This window comes from Cucumis melo, chromosome 5, assembly GCF_025177605.1.
Source record: "Cucumis melo cultivar AY chromosome 5, USDA_Cmelo_AY_1.0, whole genome shotgun sequence".
NCBI lineage: Eukaryota > Viridiplantae > Streptophyta > Magnoliopsida > Cucurbitales > Cucurbitaceae > Cucumis > Cucumis melo.
The window spans coordinates 27,661,161-27,681,063 of NC_066861.1; the positions used below are offsets into that span (position 1 = coordinate 27,661,161).

The following is a 19,903-nucleotide window of genomic DNA, read 5'->3' on the forward strand; positions in this document are numbered from 1 at the left end:
GAGAGTGCATTGTCAAATTGCAACCAGTGCCCATCATCACTCAATCTTCTTTAATCCGACTAAATCCAACATCTAAAATAGAATTTAAACAAAGTAATAGTGTAAGGAACATGCAAACCTGCCTAACTTTAACATAACTACCTAAAGTTGCAAAAAGTGAAATCGTTAAAAACAATTGTGCTACATAAATATCGTCCTCCATATTGACATTATTCTTGACCTACTCGAGATTTTTCATCAAATCAAATTGCAATCATCCTCAAATTCTACAACACGTCAAAAACAAGTGCAGCAATGATTAAGAACCCCAGTTTGATAGAGCAATCTTGCAAGTAATTAGGCACTCGCCAACATAATCCAATACAACGGCCGAAACCCTATTTCCCCCATCATCACATTATCACTACTAAAAGGGTAAGATGGAATTCCAACTGCACAAAGAGGGTCTGAGACTCAAAATTTCATACTCAATCAAAGTTCTTGTGCTATATGGAATTCCAGACGAAAAATGGAAATTAAATTAGCGATAAGAGAATGAAGGACCGGCGAATGAGTATCGCGATGAAACCGGCATTGTATCTTTTTCCACATCTTTATAGTGCACTTGATTGTAATGCGATAGAGCACCAGCAGCATGTCTCATGGGTTCAGCATCAGCTACATAACTTCTTGAATAAGTTGGAGGGGCTGCTTCCTCCCTCCTTGATGAAAGCAGATATGGATCAATCGAGGAAAGGCCATATTGACGACTGTAAATCGAATCATAAGCATTGTGTTCTGTACCACTAGCAGATATTGGTCTTAGAGGTGATATTTGCTGTCTAGAATCAATACTGTAAACTGGATAATCTTTCCCGTTAAAGTATACTTGATCCGCACGGACTATTTCTCTCTGTGCGTGTGTCGAGACATCATCCCTGTATCTAGGCTCTAGATGTTTCAGTTGATAGTCCCTATCCTGATCCCCGCGGTATGTTTCTAAAGAAGATCGAGATACAGGGTCTAAATTTCTTCTCTCTGCCCGGAGCCCATATGTTCGATAGTCCCTTTCGCTTAGGTATAAATCACGAGGAACCTCCTCTCTACGTCTAGGTGCCTCTTCTCTCTGTCGATCCCTTCCATGAGATGACAAATGGTATTTCCTGGCATCATCCTTGGACTTGGAGTTCCTAACCCGAATGTCTTTAGCTTTCCCATGAATATTTCTATCCCTAATTGGTACCTCCACATGGGACAAGACAGGAGCAGCACTCGAATGGAGTGCAACTGGTCGGAAAAGATCTGAGAGCTTCCTAACCTGAAAAATGAAATCCTAGAATGTCACCAAAGGAAAAAAAGAATCAAGAGTGCTAATGAAAACCCAAGCTAGCAGAAGAAACCAGACACATCCACCTGTTTAACAGTGAGCTCGGCTTTGAACTTGTGCTTCTCATAATAGTTCTCTTGGATAGCCTTCTTGAAAACATTCTCGGGTAGTGGAAAACAATCCTTGTAAATATTGAACCGCACCTGAAATTTTAATTTTCGAATTGAGACAATATCCTTGGCAGATGAAAAGAATAGCTTCTGGAGTAGTTTATAATAACTAACAAAACTTGAACCTGAGCAGGGAAAGCCCCATTAAAAGCCTTTGGCTCAAGTTTCATGCCACCGGTAGAGGATGCTTTATAAATCCCATACAGAAGCCTGAGATCAAAATCGTAGAGAAAGAGCTTCAACCCAGGCTTAATTGCCAAGACAACATCCTTTTTTCCAGCAGAAACACCCATTACGTTGTAGTGAAAACAATCTGGCTTCGTTTTTGCGCTGCACATGAAAATCAGTCCACCAAGATTTTCTTTACTATTATCTTCTCTTTGAATCCTTTGCTCTCTAACCTTTTCTTTCTTTTTCTGATTCTTTATGCTCTTACTTGAAGAACCAGCCTTCTCTATGATCTTCCCTTCTTTGACGCTATTTTTAGACTCAGAATTTTGTTTTTTACTAGCAGAAGTATCTTCTCCCTTTTCTATATGCTCCTTTTTTGATACACTTTTCTTAACATTTTCTTTTTGGTTAGGCTCCTCAGTATCTTCTACCTTTTTTTCACTTCCTTCCCCATTCTCCTGCAACAAACTCTTACTATTCTCCACTTTCTTTCTGACTTGCACCTTAGGACTAGTCTGAAGCTTATTAGTCTTTTTTTGACTACTGGCTGGAGATTTCTTTACAATTTTCCTTTTCACCTTTAAAACTTCATTGTTCTTCTTCTTTGACTCTGGATTGGAACTTTCAGTGGGGTTCTGAGTCAAAATACTTTCTTCCACTTCTTGAGCTACAGGAACCTCTTTGTCCTTTCTGTCATCTTCCTGTTCAACCTGTGCCTCTTTTTTTTTCAACACACTATTAGCTGGGGATTTCTTTACGATTTTCTTTTTTACCTTCAAAACTTTTACAATTCTCTTTTTACGCAACCCTTCTTTGATGGCCTTTTCAGCAGACTCCCCGGCTTCAGTGGTGCTCCTAACTTCAGTTACAGCTTCTTTCATGTCATCTACTAGTTCTGTAGGGGAGCCTTCTTTCATTTTGTTATCTTCTTGAACTGCCGAAGAAACTGCTTCTTTCTCCTTACCTTCATGTTCAGTCGAGAACTCTTCTACATTCCCCTCCGTTTTCTCTACATCAGACACACCTACTTCCTTCTCCTCACATTCAGGCAAAGCAGAATCTGCTTCCATATTTGAATCTTGTTTCATGATCTACTCACATATAAATAATAAGAAAGTCAATATCGCAGCAAAGCATATTCCTTTCTGAACCTCTTTTCATTTATCCGTGAGTGTCAGGACCAGCTTACACACATCTCAACTATCTCACAGGACAAACCATGACACTTTCTAAACCTCTTTCATCACAGGAAGTAAAGGAGTGACAAAAATCAAATGAATAGTCTTCAATACATTGAATAGTGATTATGATGTTTATGTATAAGTACATCTACACATAGATTTATTCGTTATTTAAATACAGTGTGTGTGCGTCACAAATAAAAAAATAATTCAATTTAAAAAACAAAAAAAAAAAAAGACTGCACTAAACAGCCCTAGAGGACTACTGTATAATAGTATGCCTCGAGCTTTCTATTGCTTATTCTTTTCTTTGTTTTTTCTCTATCCAGTGCATTTCAAGCGTTCTAAAAACCTACACGTTTATGATAAGTTAAATAAAGATTTGAAAGGAAAGGAGGACCTTTTTTCAAGGATAACATGGGCAATCACCGTTCCCAAACATTGATTGCAAAAGAACATGTACTGGAAAATTAAGGAATCAAAAGTCCTTTTAACAAAAAAAAATTACAAAGAGGTTACTTGAAGTGCTTAAGGAATTGTTTTTTGGAGAAGGTAATGCTAATAGAAGGACAAACGAGACTAGCATTTGTCTGGATTCCAAAAGAAAGAAGGCATGTCATGTTGAGCCTTTTTTTCCATCTTCATAGAACGTCAGTGAATATCATCTTGATAGAAAGATCGAAAAAAAAAAAATTCGCCACTGATGTTTCCCACTCGAGTTCTAAACCACAAGCTTATCGAGCAATCATACAAATATAAAAATTACAAAAAAAAAAAAAAAAAAAAAAAAAAAAAAGCAAAGGACCCCAATTGCTAAAATGAAGAATAGAGGAAAAAAAAAACCTAACGCCCCAAGCTCCAACCCTATAGACGTCAAGCTTATTGAGCAACTATAACTTGTTCTAACCCAAATACGAAGCCCTATCATAACCAATTACAAAGCCCTGACTCCTGAAGCAGAAATTACAAGCTTAAGAAAACATTCACACCAAACATAAATTTCCAATTTACCGCAACAAAAAACACAAGACATTAGGCACTTTCGGCTCCATTTCGTCTCCATTTCATCTCCCACTCTCGCTCGAAAACCAAACGAAGTTCAACAATAAGTTGTAGAAAGAGGTTCAAAAGATGAAAAGTACCTGAGGAGCTGACGAAACTTGAGAGCGATCTGAGAACAGAACCGAAAGTCTGGAAACGATGAACAATCTAGAAAGATAGGGCTTTCGCGTTCCCTTGATTGTTCATTTCCTTATTTATTTATTTAAATAAATATGTCCGACAAGATTAAAGAAAATTGACAAAAATGACCCCCTTTTTTGTTTTTGAAAAATGAACCTTTCAGAAAAAACTTATTTTTCTCCTCCGTTTGATTGATTTTAATAAAAAATTCATTAAGCTCATGTTTTAAAAATTATTTAAAATATATTTAAAAAAATAATTTTAAATAGCTTTAAAATACTTTAATTTCTTCAAAAATAATTTATTTTCTAAATTAAACACTTAAAAATTATAATTCAAACAAACCGTACTTTGTAAAATTAATTACTTTTCTACGTTCTCCTAACTTATTTAATGCAATTCAACTTTTATCTACCAATCAATTCAATGTTTTGACAAAAAAAAAACAGAATATATTTTGAACACTCCTTAGTAATAAATTAACCAAATTCTCTGTGCAGCCCAAAATTTATCTTCACAAAAATGCTTTATAAAGTTTTATTTCTTCAATACTCTGTTTAGAAAGGTATTGAATATCTCGATCATTTCTTTTTTTTATTTTTCGAAATACCTATATGCTTGCTTGTTTATTGATTCTTTTTAATTCTATGGAATCACATTTCAAACGTGATTACTTCCTCAATCCTTGGAGATAAATTTTTGATATTGATGTCTCCGATAGATAGTTTTTTGTGAGACATTTGAGAGGTTTCTAGTGGTATAAGGCCAAATATGTTGTTAAATAATGGATGATGTTGATATCTCTTAATTCAATGTCTAATATTCGAATTCCAGTGGTGTAAGAGTGAGCTTTAGGTCTTTGTATGTTTGATCACTTTTCTACTATTCCAAACTTATTACATGCAATTACATAGAACTAAGAAGTAAATGTTTTTAATCACTTTTACTTACCTACCATCAACCATTAGTTAAATATTTAAACCAATCTAACATCAATCACATTACCCAAAACAACAAAAAGTTCGACTATGGTTGATATTCATATGAAGTTCTCTTCATCAAATTATCTTCATAATCCAAAGTTTTTCTTCTCAACTCCACGACACTACTGTGATTTCTCATTATATTATGAAAAAAATAAACATTCTATTTTAAATAGAATAGTTTAGTCCTTTCTTTCAAGTTAGAATCCATTCCTTCAAACTAAAGGTGAGGAAGTAGAGGTGACTTAGTTCAGCCTTGGTTAGTTGGATCGAGATCAAGGGATTGAGATGGTTGGTACCAAGAGAAGTGTAGGGTGCTCGGTTCGACTCTGGCTTGGTATGGATCTGTTTCAAACCGATTTTGGTACTCTTTTTTTTTTTTTGCTCAATACTTACTCTAACCAAGTGGGTTTTCTATTGTTTTATTTTTATTTTAGTTATAATATTATCTTCCTATAAATTATAATCCTATAAATTATAGGACAATATCTCACAATTAGATTTGTTTTATCAATGTTTGGAATGAAAGAGAAAAATATTACAATGGAGGAGAGGGAATAGAATTGGGCATTAGATTGGAACAACATACAATAAATCCGTGGTTGAGATGCATAAGATAAGCGATACAAATTTAGTTAAATCCATTATTATTATTATGTGTATACTTCAATTGAGGTCCAAAGCTCTTGCATTTGTCAATCAAGATGACTAAGTCCTTTGCACATTCTTGACATGGAAAGAGGTATAAGTAATGCCACTCCACACTTTCAAATTGTTTGAGTAATCAAGGAGATCTACCCAAACAAATGATGTATTTGATGAACTGAAACAAATTTTGTCAACATCTAAGTCAATCCCTTACTAAGACGGAGCGGAATATTTCATTGTCTCCTACATATTTTGGTCTAAACCTATCACTTACATCGTAGCCTACTAATTTGGTGGGGCACATATTTCGGAGAATGATGTAAACCATATATCTCAAACTCAAGATTTTAATGATTGGTCTTTGAAAAGCGACATGAGATAGTGGAGATGAAGTAGATGCAATTGTTGATGAAAATAACCCTTACGAGGATACACATCATGCAGAAGAAGGCACATGTTCCATATCCAACATGCCAATAACATGCTCATCATGTCAGATCAATCTTAATCCATGTACAAGTTGGCGACATATTTTTACCTGAAGTCTAACAAATTTCACTCAAATATTGTACAGCAAAATCTTTAAAATGCTCGTACATTGCAAAGATCTAAGAATGGCAAAACACACTCAAGATATTTCACTGACAGAACATTACTACATTGCAAGATCTAAATATGCAACATTTCAAACAAGAAAGTTGAATGTAGATAACAAATGAAGAAGAAAGTTAAACGTGGGACTAAGGTATAGATTTAATTTTCAAATATAAAACCAAAACAAAAACAGTTATCAAATCGAATCTTCAATTCTTTTTTTTTCTAAAATTTAGCAAAGAAATGCACATAATTCCAAATGTGGGTCGCAAAAAATTGAAGAATTACATAGATGAATGTACGAAAATATTAAATTCTAAGAACCAAAATGAAAAATAAAGACTAGAATTTCAAAAGCCAAAGACGAAACACGAAAATAAATAATCACATAATTCTTTGAACGGTTAATAATAGTTTTGTCATAGGAAGACCATGACAGTCATACCTATGAACAATAGAAACCGAGATTAGCAAAGAAGTTCCACCTTTCTAAAATGTCCACTTCCAAACAATCAAAGCCTTTTTCATTCATGCGCATGTCAATTTAATTGCTTTTCAAGAAAAGCATCTTTTTTAGACTACGAAAATAGAAACGACCAAACATCTTTGAATAAAAACTCTCTTCTTTTGCTACGATATAAAATAAATAAATAAATAAATAAAAAGAGCCATTTTCGTATCACATCGATTGCTTAAAAAGAGACCAAATTCAGCATTTACAACCGAACCCAACCAACCACCAACATGGCAAAAGGGAAGAAGACTGCTTTCTAAAAAGTTACCAAGTACATCTTCCGTATACAATAGACACATATCTATGTCATTGTGTCAATCTGCAGTCTCGTATTATTACACTATAATATTATGCACATTTATTCTATCTTACCACCCTTTCCGTTTCTCCAGGTGGATGAGAATCTGATGAAGACAATGACGCCGATGGCGCTGGTGAGATAGCTAAACTTTTCCCTTTCTTATCTGTCTCGCTAGCTCCTCTTGAGCTTTCCTCAACTTTTGGTTTACGGAGAAGTTGCAGTTGATTCTGAAGGAACTGTTGGCAAATACGAAAATTTGAATTTATAAGGTATTAATTAAATAAAAACCCTCAACCACGCCTAGCTCTGTTCTACTGAAATTAGTTTGAAATTGAATTAAGTAAAAATTAATTTATTATGAAGATTATCACACGTTCCTGGTTAATAATTTGACTAAATGGCTCGTTTCAATCATTTCTAACCTCTAGTTTCTAGAAAATATAGAGTTGTTTGGAAGAACTTTATGCCTTTTTGAACAAAAATCTAACATCAAATTTATGAATTTATTTCTTCCATTAAAACTACAAGCATCTCCTCTACTCAACCTTTAATTGAGAAATTGGAATAGATCTACAAAGCATATACAACTCCAAGGACTTGGAGAGATACAAGAAACTCTTTTTTTGAACTGAATCGATATGAATTTCCATGAAATTTCCAAGGGCTGGTGAGAAGTTGTGTGCGATCTATGGAGGATAAATATCCGAGGGCTTAAAGGAATAGGCTTTGCTTTTTCTCCAAGACGTTAAGTCTTTTCTGAACTCAATCCACATGACTTTCATCAAAGAGTAGACGCACTGATTTAGGTAGTTTTCAAGGAGATCCTGCATGACTTATTATAATTTACAAGTCCAAGGGCTGTTAAGGAGGTGTTAAGGAGACTATAAAAGGCCTCCTCCTTTGATCTACACATCTTCGCTTTCTATTTTATGTTAAATATTTGTGAGGGATTGTTGCATAATTTGATTGAAGGAAGATGATTGGCTTCCAAATAGTACCCTCCGGTTGCAATTTTTGCATCTGTATTTCTTATCCCTAGTCAAAGATTTTCCAAATAGTTCATTAACTAGAACTCTAGAAGTGGGTCTCTTTCCTCTTATTTTCATTTTCATAAAGCCCTTTGCAATAGAGAAGTCAATAAGTAGCCCCCTTCCTCTAATATTCTCTTCTATCCAAAGAGTCAAAATTATGTTTGGGCTCCCAATCATTGATTATGATACCTTCATTCTTATGGTGTTTCGATCGAAAAGTCTTCTGCATAATTGATTCCTTTCTTTCCTCCCCGTATGCTGCTCCTCGTTTCTAAAAAAATGAGGATTTTCAAAAGGACATACTTCCTTTGGAAGATTAAAATCTTGTTCTTTTTTCTTTGAAAAGGAGACAGAGAGATTAGAACCTTGTTCTTTATCCAAAGAATCTGTGTGCGAGTCTGTCTTAGAAGATTTTTTCTTTTTAGTACAACTACAGTATGGGGCATTGAACCTCCGACTTCTAGGTATGCCCACTGAGCCAAGCGCACTTTGCCTCTGCCTCAAAAGAGTTCAACCATTTATGACTTTGCCCTTTGCTTCTATGAACTGGTGTCAGTTTTGGTTAAAGTTTGGCATTATGATAGTTCCTTCAACTATTCATATAATAGTGGAAAAGCTTTCTTGAACCCACTTTCCAACATAAAGACTACTTATTAAAGAAAGTAGAATTTGTTTCCATTCTAAAGATAGTTGTTGCGAATACACGGGAAATTTTTCGTGGAAATAAATAGGTTTCAAAGGAAGGTCTGAGATTTGACACATTTTATACCTTTCTCTGGAGAGCTTACTTTCGAATCTCTCTTGTAATGGTCCTAATCTCTTGATCACAAACAACTAGGGCTGCTAATAGTGTTTTTTCTTTTTAACTGTTAAGGGTACCTCATCTTGGTCGGCCTGGTCAATCCAGGATAACAAGAGAATCAAGAAATGTTATTCTGAGAATTTGAGTTCATCATGAACATCATCCAAGTATGAGAAATGATCTTTTAAAAAGGGTACGAGAAATGATATTGATTCAGGAGTATTATTTGCCCATGGTCAAGGCTATGTGTGCATACTAGTAAACTACTGTTCACGTTTTTCTTATTTTCTTTCTTTTTTCCTTCTAAAGCAGAGCTGAAGATTATACAAGGGCCCAGCAACAAGAGACTAAATAAAACATACACTCACCAAAAAAAACAGCTCACTAGGTAACGTTAATAACATACCTCAATCTGTTGTTGAAGAAATTTTTCTTGAGCTTCAAGCTGTGAGCCTGATACATTTAGACTACTCCCCAATTCCTCTATATTGTTTCCAGTGCCCTCTCGTGGCTGAAAAGGAACAAAGATATTTTGGGGAAATTGAGTGAAGGACAGGTTTGAAGGGCCGCCAGGAAATGAAAAGTACTGTGGATGTCCATTGGGAGATTGCTCTCCATTTGTTTCTGTATTGTTAGAGTCAAACAAAGGTCTTTCAACTTGAGGAACTACTGCATATCCAAGAGACCTGTAAATAAATAAACAAATAATAATAATTATAATGATAAAATATCCTACTCTTTTTTCTCTTTGCAAAGAGAGAAATGGCCTTAATGTTTGTAAACTTTCTAGATCAACATAAAGGAGGAAAAAAAAACAGAGACCACATAGTTTGAATGAAAAGACATACCATACTAATGTGCTCGCACAAGGATAAACATACGATTTCTCATATATTGAAGCAGCAGCGGCAGCAGCTCGAACTCTAGCCTGATGATGACTTAAATTATCGTTAGTAACGCCTGTGCCACTTGTACCTTGTGCAGATGAACTTGTGGTTCCTGTTCCTGTTATAACATAATAAACAGCTCAGTCATTGTATTCAGGTTTCAGCATGGTATACCTCCATCATGAAAAAACAATTAAATGAAACCAACAGTTCTATATTTGCAACAAAGACGTCTATTACAGAAAGCAGAGATACACTAAATGGAGTCCTACAAGCATTTACAAAACAACCAAACATTTAATGTTGTTAATCCAAAGAAATGAGATCATATAAAAAACTTCGAACAGTTTTTTAGGTAAAGAAAGCCTTTTCAGCATCTCAATAGAGAACTTTGGAAATTACTCCTACACCTTTTCTAACAAAGTAAGAAAATATAAAACAAAACAAGAATAAAATGAAGCACCCAATTTTTACAGAGGACAAGAGGTCCAGTTCAATAATAATCATCCATTCTCAATATGCTTAAGTTCATACAGTTCTAGAATCAAACTATTTCTTTTAGGAGAGATTAAAGGCTATTTGTTAAGACACAAAAATATATAAAACAAACTTCAACTTTAACGACAGTCTCTTACGAAGAACAATCATGGAAACAAAAGAAATAAGAAGAGAGAAGGGAGTAGAGAGAGTCAACACCCATGCAATGAATTGAGAGGCTCAAATTTCAACTTTCACACTAATGGTGGGGCATATAATTATATACAGAGAATACTTGCAAATATTGATAGCTTATTTTTGAATGGTTGCTTCATGATCTAGATTATTTAATAGTTTTGAAACGTTAAACCAAATTTGGAACTTATAAAGCACCGACACTTCTAAGCTCGGAAAAGTGCAGTGTGGACACGCATCAGGCATGTCCATTATTATTTTTTTTATTTGTGAGCGTCTGGGCCGGTTTACCCACACCTCGAATACTCTCACTGGTGTGTCCATTATTTTATTATTATTTGCACTTCAACACACTAAGACACACCAGCAGCATGCCAAGGGCACTCCATATACAGAAAAATAAAAATAAATAAATAAATAGTGAAACAAGACCCACTATCAACAGCCCATTTAAGGGGCATTTTAAGCCAATTAAAAATAATTTGCTAGGCCACCAATTCTATTTACGTATCATAGGAAGAATAAGAAGAAACATGAAACCAATGAGGTGGGGACAAGTGGCAGGGAAGATCATGCCCATGAAACCAATCCTGAGGAGGCACGTGCTGAAGGGGAAGAAAGCAAGGAGGATGGGGACCAAGAAGGGGGACCCACAGTTAGTTAGTAGTGGGTAATTAAAAGGGGACAGCAGGCACAGGGGGGGTACGAATGTTTTGGAGAGGGAAGGCAGGGGTAGCCACCTCCTGAGAGAGGAGAGTGCAGTACCAGGTTTTGTCATTTTAATTTTGTGCTTAAGTATTAGGCTGGAGGGGGTGAACGTTATTATCTGGGCGGCCTTAGTATTTTGTTCTTCGTTTCGTTAAGTTTTTGTGTGTTTTTGCTCTTATGCGTTGGTTGTTTGGTTAAGCTTCTGTGTGTTTTTGTTCTTAAGCTATAGTTGATTGTGTTCCTCGAGTGTTCGGGCTGTACTCTGAGTATTAGAAAGGAATAGAAAAGTGAACGTTGCAAGTGTCTTAACATAATTATTTAGTCCAAATTTTTCAAAATTCTAGAGTTTTACACACTTTCTCCATACTAAAGATTCCAGAAAGGTCCACAACCAGATAAAATACACATGGACGAAATTTACAAAACCTACCAGATTAAAAATAGTACAAGACGTAGGACCCTTTAGCCACGCAGTAAATTGAATGTTAGCCAGGCAGTAAATTGAATTGAATTTTTATGAGTGCAATTACCTTGTTGGTTAGCATCAGACTGCACTCCATGATGACCGCTTGTTGTACTTGAACCTTCGGGTGGTACAACAAGGGCTCTACAAGTGGGACAAGTATGTTGTCGCTCCAACCAAGATCGGAGACAATGGACATGAAAAAGATGTCCACATACTAGTTTCTTTGCAACTGTCATCTCTTCACGACAAATAATGCATGTTGCATCACTTCTGCAATTCCATAAAAAGAACTTTAGTAGCTAACATAAAAGTACTGGAAGCATCAAAGACACAACAAGTTGACCAAGCTTGGACGTACGAATTGAGTTCTTCAGGCGTTGCATCAGGAAAACGATCATTCATGTTTGAAGTAATCTTTCTATAACGGATGTAATCTGCAATGCGAATCCTGAAATTCCTAAAGATCTCATAAAGCTCTCGGATCAAGTGCAAAGGCACACCATAAGTCCTACAAGAGCAAAGTCAAAGTCAGTAGAATAAAGATGTGAAATGGGAATGAAGTTAGTGTGGATGTAACTCCAAACATTATTTTAGATTCAACAACCATGGGGTAGGGGATCAAACCATCAACCTTTGCGATGGCGATTGATGTCCTATCCCATTGGGCTAAACATCATGCATATAAAGACAAGAAAGTTGTACATTACACTTGTCCTTGAGCTTTAGTTAGCTTCCTTATCTCCCCTTATTATTAAACAGTAGGTGTAAGAATATACTTGGGGAAAGGAGAGCAGACGATTCGAAGTTAAAAAAATAACCATATATATGTGTGTGAGTGTGTGTGATGATAAAAACAACACATTCAAAAGACAAACATATAAAAGAAAAGAATTCTAAACTTTCTACCATGTTTACAGACTAGCAATATCCAAAAAATAATTGGTCAGACTACAAGCAAAATCATTCTTTTTCTGTGCAATGTGTGCATGTAAACAGAAATCTCTGCCTCTTTCAATCTTAAAGGGAGTAAAATTCTAAAACAACTGATTGAAAATAATATGTAAAGGATATCCAAACAAACAAGAAATGCCCTATCATTCTTAAGACACTCCTACTATGACTTATGAGCCATCTCCCACAATTAACATGAAAGAAAAATATGATAGCCATTGTTACATGAAAGGATACGAATCCTAGTAACCACATCTGATTTTTTTTGGTTCGCATAGTATTTCTTGAGAAGAATCAGAATCCCGTTTAGATATAGGCAGTATGAGAACATTTATGCAGAAAGAGATTAATTCTGAACTTCCAGTACGCAAGAATGAGATAGCTCACGGGTGTAGTTTGATTACTTACATGAAAATCACAAGAAAGAAACACAAGTACATCGACAAGTGAAGTAAGTCTCGAATAAGTTCCAAGTAAAATGTATAGACTGGTTTCCTTTCCCATTGTCCCTCCATGAGCACATCACTGACATAGAAGATATATTTCACAAACGTTGACACAGCTGTTGTCGCAAGAATCATATACCTGAAACAAGTCATTGAATATATTTTATGTTTAAATAAGACCCTCTCAGGGACACAAGAGACATAATCGGATATTTAAAAACCTAAATCTTGCGAGCAAAGACTACAAGACAGAGCCATAAATTCTCTATATAAGAACTTAAGTATCAAATTTGTGAGTTCATCTAACATGTCCTTGGTATCTCTGACATTCTAACCACACCTCCTTGAAATTAATGTGGTACCAAATGTTCAAAAACTTCCATTATGAAACATCATAACTAATGCTTGTCTAAATACAGAATCAAGATAGGAACCAAATTTCATGATCACTTGGAAAAGCATTTTGAAACCTATTGTCTAGGACTTTCCACTTTTGTAATTTCAACATAATAATGATATGTCTATTTCCTATAACAACAACAACGACCAAAAAAAAGGAAAGAAAAAAGATATGAACCAATCGAAATTTAAAACTTACTCAAATGAAAAGAAGAGGGAAACCGAGGCCTTCCTTGTCTGTATCAGAGAATCTATCGAGTTATAAAAAAACAGACTATCGAGAACAAAGAGGAAGCCTAAGAAAGAAACAATCCGGATATGAGACAACAATGGCACCGATGGAGTGGTTTCCATGTATTCAACTCTCTTCTGAGCCAGCCAATGGAGAGCTTTGATCAACAACAGAGCCGTGACCATACCCAGGAATGCAACAGAAAAATCTTGCCGAAAAATAGTGATGGCAAATAGGATTTCCATCAACTCCTTCCATGATTGCTCGTTGAGCCTCTCAACTTCTGCTTCTCTAAGAGAACCCAGAAATATTTTTTTTGTTAGCTGCCACAAAATGCACATGATGACTAAACCCATATTGAGAAGAAGTACTAGATTTATCTTGGAGGTCGATAAATAGACCAATGCTGGGTAGAACTGCCCTCTACTGTTGAAGGCATGATAGATAACCATTATGGTTGCAATAAAACTAATCCCCGCATATGTTTGCAGCTTCATCATTCTCTACTGCACTGCCATATGAGAAGTTGAAACGTCAGCCAAACGAAACAATTAAATGATGCTAAAATATCATCGTTACCTATCTTGAAAATATTGTGAATTAGTTATCATTCTGTAAGACGTTTAAACTGAGAATAATGCATAAAGAGAAAGTCAAAATTGTTTCATAATCATCGTTACCATGCACTTATGATAAGATAAAAGGACATTTGCAAGAAATGACAGGAGTTTTTTAAGGATAATTTGGGCAATCACCATTGGCAAACATTGATTACAAAAGAACGTGTGTATTTGGAAAATTAAGGCCCCATTTGGTAACATAAGCCTATTTCCTCCCAATCTCTTACAGTGATTGGCATCTTCCTTAAGTACAATGGTTGCGTTCTTAGACAAATTTCAAAAACAAAAAGAAATTTTTGAAAGCTACTTTTTTTAGTTTTCAAGTTTTGGCTTGGTTTTATAAACAATTGGTAAAAAGTAGAATACAAAGAAAGAAATTCGGAGGTGGAAGTAATATCTACAGGCTTAATTTTCCAAAACAAAATGGTTATGGAGATAAGGAATCAAAATTCCTTTAGCAAAAAGAAGAATTATAAAGAGGTTACTTCAAGTGCTTCAAGAGTTTTTTCTTGGAGAAGGGAATGTTGATATAAGAACTAACGAGACTAGCATTAGTTTGAATTCCAAAAGAAATAAATAAATAAAGATAAAGAAAAATACATATTTTCACCATTGATGTTTACCACTCGACTTCTAAACCACAAGCTTTTCGAGCAACGATTAATATATAAAAATTCCAAATAAGAAAAAAGGACTCCAATTGCTAAAACTTAGAATAAAGGAAAATCAGAAAGGAAAAAAAAAACTAATGTGCCAAGCTCCAAACCTATAACCACAAGCTTATCGAGAACCGATACCTTGTCCTAATCCAAATACGAAGCCTAACATAAATTAATCGTAATCAATTACAAAGCCCTAAATTCTGGAGCAGAAATCACGAGCAAAAGAAAACATTCACACCAAACATAAATTTCCAATTTACTGCAACAAAAAAACACAATACATTAGGCAATTTAGGCTCCATTTCGTCTCTCACCTAACCAAGTTCGACAATGAGTGGTAGAAAGAGATAGAAGAAGATGGAGAGTACCTGAGAAGGCGACGAAAGTAGAGAGCGATCTGAGAACAAAACCGAAAATCTGGAAACGATGAACAATCTGGAAAGATAGGGATTTTCGCGTTCGCTTGATTGAATCTTAAATTAAATAAATATGTGAGAGAAAATTAACAAGGTGTCTTAAAGAGTAAATGACAATTTTAGCCTTTTTTAACTGTTTCAATTTTGATAATGAAAATATATTTAAACTTTTATTGAATAAATTCACTTTTTATATATTTTTTTTTATTTTTCATATTAACCCACTAATTTTATTTTATTTTAATTATCTACAAATTTAATCTTATAACTCTATACATTGATTGAATGCAAACTTATTAACTAACATAATTAGTGGGTCAAATATTCCTTAATGTTGTATTAGCGTCTATGTAATATTCTTCTACCAAAAATATATTCATAATACTTAGAACTTTATTAATTTATTGAAATATGAATTGTTTTTTAAACAGATCAAATACAAATACAAATTAATGTTTGTGTCTATCTAATATTCAAAATATTTCTACCAAAAAGTATATTTATTCATAATATTTAAAACTTTATTAACTTTTGAAATATGAATTGTTTTTAAGTAGATCAAATACAAATACAAATTAGTTTGTTATGTATAAAAAAGAAAAAAAGAATTTATGTTTATTGAGATTTTTTAAAAGTGAAATTCAAGTATCGGCCAAAAGAACTCATCAGCAATGAGTCATCCAATCCAAGTGAGAATTAACAAAATCCAAATAATCACAAACAAAGAAAATTCATAATCTTAAAATACATAGCCACTACGGAGAAAGATGAACAACTTTTACTACATAGATTATAATTGAAGATGAAGATACTTCACGTTCAATGCGATAAAGAATAAAGTTGCTTGAACAATTGAGAAAACAAGACACAGACGACAGACACACTCAAATAAGTTTTTAATCTCCCATAGATAAGTTTTGGTCGGGAGTTTATTCACACGAGATTTTGACAAAAAAAAAATCCATTTAGTTGATTTTGTCTTACTTTCACTAATATTTTCTTTTGATTCTTCTCCTTAGTACATAAACTTTACCCTTGAAGTTTGACTTATTTTCAAATTATTCTAACGTCAAATTTTCACTCATATACTCATTTTTCATCTTTAGTTTATTAATTAAATTAAAATAACTAAGAGAAATACGAATAATTAAGTATTGCGGGTGAAAGATTGTAGTACTCATAAGGGAAAAAAAATAAGAACAATCAAGTTTTACTATATTTCAAATAGTGAAGCTTAGATCCTAGTCCAACAAAATTACGAGTAAAAAGTGACTTTTTCCCCCAAATCAATCCAAGTAGATTATGCCATAAGGTCAAGAGCTTTGTTAATAAAATAAAAGGACTCTACATTAACAAGCTGTAAACATTTTGATTCAAGATTTGAAAACTAAAATCTCTTAAAATTTGTAGAATGTACAACTTCAAGAAATTGATTGATTTCTTCAAGAAGGAAAAGGCCTTAAGATTCTTGGACAACAAGAAAGAAAAAAAAAAAAAAAAAAAAAACCACTGCAATCCAGACAGTATCTAAATTAAACCTTGATATTAAAACACCTAAATAAAAGATTTAGAAGACAATTTATCAACGATCATGAAGTGTTACTTCATAAACTATATAAGATGTTTTTCATTCAAGATAAATTTTAACATCAATCCCATTATCAATAAGAGATTGAACCACAGCTCTTATTTTGCCTTCAAATTTGTCCCTCTCTCTAGGAGTATAACTAGCGGTATAAACATCAGCTTCTCTAGCCCTCTCAGCTAAAATACGGCCAACGGCCAAACAAGCAGGTATATCTGAACGAGACTGAAGAACAGCTTTGATATCTTTTGAGTTGGTACCTGCAACAGCAACTTGTTTGCAAGTCACCCTGTGTGTAAGTGATGCTGAAACGAACCGCTTTGAGATGAACACGTCAAGTGTAAATGGTTCCATGTAAGCTAAGGTCCGTTGCTTAAATGAGATGTGCTTTTTCGGATTCTTGGACTTTTTCGCTTTCTGGTATGTATAGGGCCGACTATTATCATCATCTAAGAAGTCCTCTACACCAAAGAAACTTCTGGGTGCACAATGAACCTGTGATAAAGCAATCAATCATGCATTGGATAATCAAAGCCAAAGGTTTAAAATAGTTGGACTTAATCTGGGCAAGTGATTATTCTAATGCAAAAGATGGAAAATAATTTAAACAGCATGAATATTAAAACATGATGATGATTATTGGCAAAAACTTCTTGTATAACATCAAGTGAGGTTAGTCTTTTAGAAGTCAAGAGTGTAGCCAATAAGAGGATATAGGGCTATACACATTGATTAAATATGAACATATGATTTCTATATTAGTGTTGATGTCTAGGCAAACTTAGATAAGAATTACTGTCTAGCCCTAAAACAATTCACATCGAAAACTTGTAGAATTTTTATAACTCTAGTTACCAAGTTTGAAATCAATACCTCTTAGACATCATAGATGAGATGCTTTTCAGTTTAGAGGTGTAGAAATCTTAACTAGTTTTGTGAACTTGCATCTTTGGAAAGATCTTCAATTTATAGGAAATAAAGTCCAACCACCAACCAAACTAACTAAAATACGTCTATGAAAATGACTAAATACATGAATGAGAGTAATTTAGAAATTGTTAAGATCACTTGTGATATTTGAAATTACTTCAAAGCACGTTTTAATCACTCAAAATTAATTTAACATTAAGTTTACCCTTTTAAAACCTGAACATCTCTTCTCCCAAGCCTAAAACTAAAATCTTCAATCAAATACACAAGAGAGGTGACCTATGTCATTTCCCTAACAGCCAAAAGACAACGACAACCAAACGAAAAAAGAAACGGAGCTCCTAGACCAAACAAAAAATTAGAAACCAAACGTTCTTAAGGGGCACCAAACGATAGGAACAAGGAAACAAAGAGCAACGGGGTCTATGCCCTACCCACTGATCTTACCAAAAATATGTTTCCTTCTTACCTTTCTCCACTGCGCAATGAACGAAGGAGAATAGAAAGGGGAGCTCTAAAGAAATATCCTCCCATTATAGGTTATGAGAGCCGCGAGGTATTTTTTAAGTTCTTTGTAAATACTCAGGCTATTAATTTAAAAGCTAAAACTAGAAGTAACATGTTTGGTTCCTTAAGCAGTCGCTATTTCAAAGGAAATACCAGGATTCTTTGAATCCACATTGTGGAGACTATCAAAGGGAATTTAGGTTGAGAAGAATAAGATATTTGATCATACATGCTCCTCGTGGGAAGAAATTTTCGAACTAATTAAGGTTCATATGGCTTCTTGGTATGGTCTATCCAAAGCTTTTTCAAAACTATTCAATCCATGATATTGTTGTAATTAGGTACATTGCCTTTTTGGTGCAAGTCAACATTATTTTCTGGTATGGAATGTTACCTTATTATGTAAATTTATGCAAAGAGTGAAATCTTGTGATTTTGAAGATGTATAGTATATGGTCTTTTGTTTTGGAGGCTTCGCTTACTAAAAAACTGAAATATTTATAAAACAAGAATATTGATAGCTACGAGATGAAATTATACCTCCCCTTTATGAAAGTCACTTGTTGGCACGAGCAAATAAGGCCTGAACCTGTTCACTTCACATGCACAAACCACGTGTTTCCCCATATTTCCAAGAAAGTGTTTCAACATCTTTTCCTTCTACTGGCCAACTCAACCCCCCTTTGCTCTTCTGTATCTAAAGAACCTGAATTCAGCTCCTATGAGCACCTAAAAGAAGAAAAAAAAAAAAGAGGCGAAATATTATACCTCCCAGCTACATGAAAATATTTCAGGACTCAAGAGGTTTAATAAACGGACTAAACTACTAAATAAGCATGAGTACACTAGATAAGGCTTAACTTTATGGTGGAAGAACACACACAGGTTCAACCTTTATGAGGCATAGTGTCGAACAGTTATCCGGCAATACAAAGTTCACACTAGCGAGCATTTCAAATATTAAAAAGAAGTAAAAAAAATGGAAGAATTCATGAATTCGAACAAGTTATGTGCATTATTGGCAGCTTAAAGTCAAAACCCGTCAAGAAAACAAATATATAATATGAAAATCTGAGAGAGAAATTACCCAACAGAACACAAATGAAGGGAATTCAAAAGGCGAAACAAATTTCTGCGACAAAACCCTCTGTTTGGAACCGATGGACTTGTAAGGATTTCAAATCAGAATGGATTTGAAACCATCTATTGCGTTTGAAATGGATTAAACAAAATATGACTAAGAACCCAAAACGATTGGAAGCGAACCTTTTTGTGGAACTGCCGGAGGGAGTGAGGTAGAAGAAAGAAAGCTGACTGAGTGTTGGTGGTGATGTGCGGCTGCGACATAGCATACACATAGGAAGAGAAGGAAAGGACTTTCAATATTTAATTTATATAATTATAAGGGTTTATTTGTAAATTACTTTCTTTTCTTAGTTTAGAAAAAAAAATATTTTAAACGTATTTTTGTGATAAACTATGAAAAATCATGATATTTTGCTCTATAAATATTCTAACTATATTTGAAAAGAGTTTATA

At 34.3% G+C, this 19,903-nt stretch overlaps 3 protein-coding genes across 7 annotated transcripts; all 3 read right to left on the reverse strand.

The window, feature by feature from the left end:
* Positions 1-147: 147 nt before the first annotated feature.
* On the reverse strand, positions 148-4,102 carry LOC103499546 (uncharacterized). The gene is made up of 4 exons (XM_017046318.2): positions 3,971-4,102; positions 1,602-2,738; positions 1,393-1,509; positions 148-1,297 (listed from the first exon to the last, which is right to left on the reverse strand). Exons 2-4 carry the CDS (start codon positions 2,733-2,735, stop codon positions 521-523), a joined length of 2,028 nt encoding a protein of 675 aa, XP_016901807.2. The 5' UTR covers positions 2,736-2,738; positions 3,971-4,102; the 3' UTR covers positions 148-520.
* A 2,793-nt stretch (positions 4,103-6,895) lies between these two features.
* On the reverse strand, positions 6,896-15,462 carry LOC103495570 (ERAD-associated E3 ubiquitin-protein ligase HRD1B-like). Of its 3 annotated transcripts, XM_051084770.1 has the most exons (9): positions 15,295-15,370; positions 15,062-15,185; positions 13,612-14,155; positions 12,976-13,152; positions 11,975-12,124; positions 11,681-11,886; positions 9,732-9,888; positions 9,290-9,569; positions 6,896-7,286 (listed from the first exon to the last, which is right to left on the reverse strand). In XM_051084770.1, exons 3-9 carry the CDS (start codon positions 14,142-14,144, stop codon positions 7,113-7,115), a joined length of 1,677 nt encoding a protein of 558 aa, XP_050940727.1. In that variant the 5' UTR covers positions 14,145-14,155; positions 15,062-15,185; positions 15,295-15,370; the 3' UTR covers positions 6,896-7,112. The 3 variants fall into 3 exon arrangements, with proteins under 3 accessions (XP_050940727.1, XP_008455400.2, XP_050940728.1); XM_008457178.3 differs by lacking the exon at positions 15,062-15,185 and having other exon boundaries at positions 15,295-15,462; XM_051084771.1 differs by lacking the exon at positions 15,062-15,185 and having other exon boundaries at positions 13,612-14,150; positions 15,295-15,382.
* Positions 15,463-16,920: 1,458 nt separating this feature from the next.
* LOC103495625 (uncharacterized) lies at positions 16,921-19,779 on the reverse strand. Of its 3 annotated transcripts, none has more exons than XM_008457251.3 (3): positions 19,631-19,779; positions 18,905-19,093; positions 16,921-17,422 (listed from the first exon to the last, which is right to left on the reverse strand). In XM_008457251.3, the coding sequence occupies exons 2-3, from the start codon at positions 19,013-19,015 to the stop codon at positions 16,970-16,972; spliced, it is 564 nt and encodes a 187-aa protein (XP_008455473.1). In that variant the 5' UTR covers positions 19,016-19,093; positions 19,631-19,779; the 3' UTR covers positions 16,921-16,969. The 3 variants fall into 3 exon arrangements, with proteins under 3 accessions (XP_008455473.1, XP_008455482.1, XP_050940729.1); XM_008457260.3 differs by having other exon boundaries at positions 19,452-19,713; XM_051084772.1 differs by lacking the exon at positions 19,631-19,779 and adding an exon at positions 19,452-19,623 and having other exon boundaries at positions 18,905-19,305.
* Positions 19,780-19,903: the final 124 nt, after the last annotated feature.